Below are 7,422 nucleotides of genomic sequence, written 5' to 3' on the forward strand. Positions count from 1 at the left end.
TGGGTCACCTCTTAGAAAGAAGTAGAGCAAAAAGTTTTGCAGAACAAGAAACAGAGAACTCCTCTTCTAGCTTCTTGATCGACCATTACAGTGTGCAAAAATCCGAAAAAATAATCGAAAATAGATCTCATTATCTACCCGTGGACGCAGAATCAGAAAATGTTTGACATGACTCTTATAATTAATCGTCAAGAACACCGTCCATGTACGAAAATCCCATTCTTTTCCCTTTTCTTGATCGAAACAGGAGCTGGATTTGGAACAAGATGACATCAGTTGTCGAGAAACCAGAAGAGACTCTTGCAAACAAAACTCCAAGAAATAAAGAACATTCTCGATCTCTACAGCTCAGATGTTCAAGAACAAAAAAAGCATTGAAGAAATCGAAGAGAAGGGTGGAGAAGAGATGAAAACCGATAGAACTGCGCGCAAGAAACGAAGCTAATGTTCAAGAAATGGGCAGACGGAGATCAAAGAAGCTCACAGAGTCGCAGAGGAGAGGGCCTCTTCTTCTGAACCCGCGCGAAGGCGAGCGAGAGAGAGAGAGAGAGAAAGAGAGAGAGAGAGAGAGAGAGAGAGAGAGAGAGAGAGACTTGGGGAGGGGTGGGAGGGAAAGGCGATCTCTTAAATGCGCTGCGGACGTCCTGGACTGGAAATCGTAACAACGTGAGTCTTCGACAAATTTTAATATTAAACTCAATAGGGGTTTATATGTAAACGTTTGTGCGATTTGACAACGCGCCATTGGTTCCAACGTACAGTGCCACATTTACATATAACTCCCTATAAAAAATATTTCACAGAGTTTTACTCACCTATGGTTGCGTTTAGTGTTTCCTTCTCGGTGTTTATATGTAAAATTGATTATGATAATGTAAAACTGAGTTATACGGATTGGGGCGGACTGGGACCCGTTTTTTGATTCAAAGATACGGTTCCAATTCACGTATAACTCCCTATAGAATCCATATATTTTACATAAGTTGTGCATTAAGTTTGAATCGGTCCCTATAGGCCGTACTCGTTATGAGGTGAGTCGTACTAACATTTTTTATTCGACTCAGCATTTTTACGCATAAATACTTTCCGAACATAAAAATTACGTATTATTTTTTTTTTCTTCTAAAGCAGATGTATCCTACATAGCGGGTACGAATACACTAAAAAAAGTCAAAAGATAATAATTTTCAAAGTGCTTCAGGCAAGTTCTCCTCCCCTAGCCAAATGATCTCCAGAATGATTAATCACGTAAGAGACTACCCAATCTGCTGCCCCGTTGGTCTCACGGTACGCATGCTTTACCTTAACGGCCATCCCCCAACACAACATAGTCTGAATGTCTCTAAGCAGCGGGTGGCTATCGCGCACACCACCCGCACTCTGTTGAATCTAACTGATGACTGTCAACGAGTCACCCTCCAGCACTATAGCGTATGCAGATAAAAAGTGACAGACATAATTTAAGTCGGACTGGGCTGCCCTCAGCTCCACCCCTAGGACACGTATTAATTTACTTACTATAAAGGTTTTACATGAGAAATTTGTGTTAAGTTTGGATTAGTCCCACCACACCGAGTGCGAGGATTATTTGCAAAGTTAAACAATGCTTAACACATCAATCTCTGTAGAATATGAAAACCATATGCTAGTTTGCATTAAGCTTATACTAGTCCCGTAAAGCTGAGTGTTGAGATCGAAATAAAGCTAACACGCCATTGTTAACACATGAATCCCTCTCGAGCATAAAAATCACATATTAGTTCATTTAATCAAGGGGCACTATGTATAAAAATGTTGAACCATTCCCTGCAGTTGGCCTGCTGGGACTAGTTCTACGCATGAGCCGATTAAAAAATAATGATAAGAGGAAAGTCTTGCTGTGTTTGTTTTAGAGGAGATAAATAAAAAGGAAGTAAGGTGGACAGGCAGGGTTTGCATGTTTCTCAATAAGTTGATTCAAAATGTTAGAACTTCTAGAGTATGGTTTCACGTCTCTGATTCTTAGTGTTTCTACCATATATGGTAGATTCATAGTTAATATTCATCATCTCGGTACTAGATCCTGTACTGGTAGTACACTAGCAAAGTATTGGTATGGTACAGAATTTTTTTTGGCATATTAATATCGATAAACCATCTGTACCATATATCGATATTGAACTAATATAGTATGTTTCATACCGCTCGGTTCGGACCGATACAGTGCACCATATTTATAGTATGAACTCCACGTCTCAGCCCTTACCCCGCATGTATTATGATTTAAAACAGTTGGAGCAGCGATTGCGAACAAAGAAATCAGATTGCTAAAGAGCAATAAAGATAACCAGGGCATCGTGAAAAATCTGGATGGCAAAGCATTCCAGATTACACAGGAAAAAGGCCATATTTTCATTTCACTGATGGATTTTTTTTTAAAATGATGCCTTTTATTCAGTAAGGAAATCAATTCCTGAATGCTTCACAAAGTTTAATTTTATTTTCCATAAATTCCCTGATAAGAGGATGCTATGCTGCCTGCAAAGGATGAAACATATGCAAAGGAGAATGACAAGAGGCTGAAAGAAGATGTCAACGAGGAGTGCCAAACCCACCACCTCCAGGAGTAAGAATCTGAAGAATCTCACCTGCATCCACCTCGACAGTGTTCTTACCTCCAAGATACACCTTTCGCTTGTCTTTCCTGATCAGATAGTTCGCCCCACGAGCCCCATCCCTTCCTCCCTTCAATCCTCTTGGAGCATGCACTCGCCTCTCTGAGAGAATGCTCACTGTAACAGGCCGTCGGAACTCTATTTCCCTGACAAGGCCATCACCCCCTCTATGATAGCCGTCGCCCCCACTGTTGTCTCGAATAGCAAACCTGTGCAGAAGAACCGGGTACCGCTGCTCAAAAATCTCAGGATCAGTCATCCTAGTATTAGTCATGTGACACTGAATTCCACTCGTTCCATCCCAGCTTGGTCCTGCTCCACTGCCACCTCCAATAGTTTCATAGTAGCCAAAAGTGTCATCCCCAAAGGTCAGGTTATTCATGCATCCCTGAGAGCAGGCGCATGCCTGGAATGCAGTTAAGATAACATCAGTTACCCTCTGGGATGTGAGCACATTACCACCCACCACAGCAGCCTTATCACTTGGAGAAAGGAAAGAACCCTCGGGAATATGGATTTTCACAGGAGCCAGGCACCCTTGATTCAACGGTATATCGACATCCACCAGACAGCGGAGGCAGTAGATCACAGCCGCAGTTGTTACCGCTTCAGGGGCATTCCAATTACCATAAACTTCTGGGCTTGTCCCTTCAAAGTCAAAAGTAGCTTCACCCTTCTTGACATCAATGCTGAGCTTAAGGTGGATAACAGATCCATCATCCATATAGTCTTCTTCTTCGATAACAGCAGACCCTTTTTCTTGTTCAACTCTACCAGCAACTACTTTGAGCATTTCCCTCACAGCATGTTCAGCATTTTTCTGAACATGGGTCATGTAGGATTGAACAGTATTCAGACCATATTGATCAATGAGTTCTTTTATAAGTGTGATTCCCCTCTGGTTTGCTGCCACTTGGGCTCGAAGATCAGACATATTATCCTGAAGCCTACGGGTCCCTGGGACCTTATGACACGAATGTTCATCCCAACCAGGTGTCTGAAGAAGATGAATGATTCCATCTTCTTGAAAGACACCTCTTTCAACAAGCTTGAATGCTTTAATGGCCACACCTTCCTCCCATATAGCTTTTGAGAAGGGTGGCATGCTTCCTGGAGTTATCCCACCAATTTCTGCATGGTGCCCTCTGCTTGCCACAAAAAATACCAGCTTGCCATTATCAAAGACCGGAGTAATCACAGTTATATCAGGCAGATGGCTTCCTCCTGCACAAGGATGATTAGCTACCAAAACATCTCCTTCATAGAGGTTTTCACCCCAATATTTGAGTTGCCAACACACTGTGCTTGACATGGCCCCGAGGTGCACGGGGACATGAGGTGCATTTGCAACAAGTCCTCCATCTGGGCCAAACAAAGCACAAGAAAAATCCAGCCTCTCCTTTATGTTTGTTGAAATAGAAGTTCTTTGAAGGGTCCGACCCATCTGTTCAGCAATGCCCATGAACCGATGGTTGAATATAGAAAGCTGCACCACATCCGCAACCCTGTCTGCAATCTCTACGGTGCTTGGGGCTGAGCTAACCTCAATCTTTATGTTACCATACTTGGTAATGATGGCTCTGCAGTCAGGTTCGACAATCACCGTACTGTTCCCATTCATGATTATTGCAGGGCCTCGCAAGACGTGCCCATAACCCAGCTTCTCAAGCTTGAATAATGGTGTGTCTTGCCACCCGTTACCAAAGTATATCTTATAAGAACCTTCTGCTACAGGATTTGCCAAAGCTGGTTCAAGTTCTCGAGGCTTCAAGATGTTGGTGACTCCAATACCTCGAACCCTCACATCACAGATAAGGATTTTCCTGTTTTGTAGTTTGAATCCATACTCCTGCTGAAACAGCCTTACAAACTCAGAAGCATAATCATTCCCATCTTCCTTTGGTTTTTTAACCATGATGGCCGTATCTGTTCCCTCATATCTCAAGTTTAAATAAGACTCTGTCTTGATGCTTTCATCTCTAAAACCCTGTTCTTTCAGCTTTTGTTTTACTAGTGTTAACAGAGCAGCCTCTCTTCGAGACGCCTCGAGCACAGAATCTGGACCATAAACAGAAGAATATGGCTCCTGTGCCTCTTCAACAACATCAGCCAAGCCCATTCCATAAGCACTCAATATCCCACAAAACCGGTGGATAACGACTTCAGACATGCCTAGTGACCTGGCAATAGCACATGCATGCTGGGGACCTGCACCCCCAAAGCAAGCCAGTGCATGGTTTCTTGTTTCATGCCCCTTCATTTCAGTTAGCTGACGTATAGGTCGGCACATTGTTTCATTTGCCACATTCACAAATCCAAGAGCAATCTCCTCCACCGTCATAACCTTTGCTGAAGGGTCCTGGCTTTTCCTGTAAGAATTTATTTCAACAGATAACTTCTCAAATGCTTTTCTTGTGGCTTCTATGTCCAAAGGCTGATCCTCTTTAGGGCCAAAGATGGATGGGAAGTAGTCAGGAATAACAGTCCCCAATATCAAATTAGCATCTGTAACAGCTAATTCCCCACCTTTCCTGTAACAAACAGGACCAGGATGTGCCCCAACTGATTCAGGTCCTACCCGGAAGGATCCAAATTGAAATTTCAACTTAGAACCACCACCAGCAGCAACAGTGTTTATGTCAAGCTGAGGTGCTTGTATTATAGCCCCAGCAATCTGGGTTTCGAGAACTTGCTCATAGCTTCCATCATAGCGGCTTACATCAGTGGATGTGCCACCCATGTCGAACCCAATCAGTGGTTTAGATGTTTCCAGCCCAAAGAGGGTTTGTGAGTAGCCAACAACCCCTCCTGCAGGACCTGAAAGAACTGCTTTGTGCCCAGAAAAGCTTTGTTCTGGTGCAAGGCCTCCATCTGATTGCATAAACAATACATTCATCTTCTCAGCACCCCCTTCAAATCTTGACATGAAGCCTGACAAGTACTCCTTAATGACTGGAGTCAGATAGGCATCAACACTAGCTGTCAGACCTCGGGGCACAGCACGAACCATGGGAGTCAAAGCTGATGACAGAGAGACATGCCTGAAACCCATACTCAAAGCTAACTGCTCAACCAAGATTTCATGATGAGGGTAAGTGTACGAATGCAACAGCACAACAGCCAAACAGCTTATCCCTTTATCAAGGAGACCTTTTAGTGAAGGTTTTAGTGCTTCTACATCCAGAGGCTTTGCCACCCTGATAAGCTCCCCAGATATTCCTTCTATAGAAGAAGAAGAGTCCTCTTTATCCAACACAAGTTCAATTCTCTCATCCACCTCTATGACTTCCTCATAGAGGTTCGAGGGCTTTGAGGCCATGAGGTCGAAGATGTTCGGCCGAGCTTGGTTTCCAATCTGAAGCAAGTCTCCGAAGCCCCCAGTCACACAAAGAGCAATCCTCTCACCTTTTCGCTCCAGAAGAGCATTTGTAGCAACAGTGGTGCCCATTCGAATCCACTCAATTTTGTCTGTGGGAATCTTGGAAGACCGTGGGATTTTCTGACCGGTATACTCTTCTAGGATCCTTCGAATCCCTTCAATGGGAGCATCATCATAGTTTGATGGGTCCACTGATAAAAGCTTCATCACGCAGCAGTCTGACTGGCCTGGGACTTCTGCATAGATGTCTGTGAATGTTCCTCCCCTATCAATGCAAAACCTGAATTTCTCTTCCTTGATGCTCCCCATTTTTTTGTTCTGCTTTCTTAGAAACTACAGGATCATGCTGCCATACATATCTCAGAATTAAAGTCTTATGATGATGCTCAGAAATTCTCAATCTTTATGTTTGTACTAATTCAATTCTCAAACACGCAATTTGTGTGCAAATATAAGAGATGTCTTTTTATACAGGTAACGAGCCAAGGGTTCATAGCTAAACATGAAAAGGACTGGATTTTTCCCCTCAAACCAAGTAATATCTGCTGAAACGAACCAGCCTTTAAGACTCCAGACTTGGATTCTATTGTTTCAATTTTCCATCAACAAGACTAGGACAGGCATAAACACATCAAATCAAAGTACCCTAGCGGATTAAAAACTTAAGGGCTTCAACAAAACAAGCAACAGCGTTTTGAAGCCCTAAAATGCACTGATAGAAAACACATCACGTTTTAAAAAACGTTTACCTTAAACAAGAGCTGAAAAGGCAGTAGAACAAGCAAAAAAAAATCCAACCTTTTTATAGATCCCGAAAAGTTGTTGGGGAGAAACCAGCTCAAAGTCGTACCAAATTCCAGGGTTTAAACTACCCCACCACCGGCGCAAAAATCAGAAAAAAAAAAGCCTTTTTTTTAATTCCAAAAGAACGCCTTTTGAAGACCAAAAATCATTCCATCTCGTGTGATAAAATCTAATCGATCAAGCAGACATAGAAGATATAAATCACCCGCAAGACCTATCAAAATTATATATATATAAAAAAAAAAAAACATTCATCAGTCTAAGTAGCTTACCAAATCTCTCGATGGAGGAATCAATATCCAGATCGATCGGTGGAATGGAAAAGCGCTGTTTGTCTTCGTTTGGGGCTCTTGCACAGCCTTTTATTCCAACCATTCTGGGAAGCGATCTTGGAAGAAGACAACAAAAAAGAAAAACGAAAGAAAGAAGCGACATAAAGATGAACCTAGACGGGCGCAAGCAACACGTTCTTGCGTTAAACAACTTGAACCGGACTCAAAAGGTCAGAAATAGGCAGGTAATGTGGACCGGGACATGTACGAGTCTGAGATTTTCTTCAAGTTGGACAACGTAGCCCGATCATTT

At 42.7% G+C, this 7,422-nt stretch overlaps 1 protein-coding gene across 1 annotated transcript; it reads right to left on the reverse strand.

Annotated features, from left to right (window-relative positions):
- Positions 1-2,407: 2,407 nt before the first annotated feature.
- OXP1 (oxoprolinase 1) lies at positions 2,408-7,422 on the reverse strand. Its single transcript, XM_008784191.5, has 2 exons — positions 7,110-7,422; positions 2,408-6,379 (listed from the first exon to the last, which is right to left on the reverse strand). The coding sequence occupies exon 2, from the start codon at positions 6,340-6,342 to the stop codon at positions 2,572-2,574; it is 3,771 nt and encodes a 1,256-aa protein (XP_008782413.3). The 5' UTR covers positions 6,343-6,379; positions 7,110-7,422; the 3' UTR covers positions 2,408-2,571.

Source organism: Phoenix dactylifera, chromosome 7, assembly GCF_051530095.1.
Source record: "Phoenix dactylifera cultivar Ajwa chromosome 7, Ajwa_hap1_PhDact_Kaust_v1.1, whole genome shotgun sequence".
NCBI classification, from domain to species: domain Eukaryota; kingdom Viridiplantae; phylum Streptophyta; class Magnoliopsida; order Arecales; family Arecaceae; genus Phoenix; species Phoenix dactylifera.

What these genes read in the sequence shown, in the direction of transcription:
- OXP1 (XM_008784191.5), bottom strand. Translation starts at nt 6,342, where the DNA reads ATGGGGAGCATCAAGGAAGAGAAATTCAGGTTTTGCATTGATAGGGGA.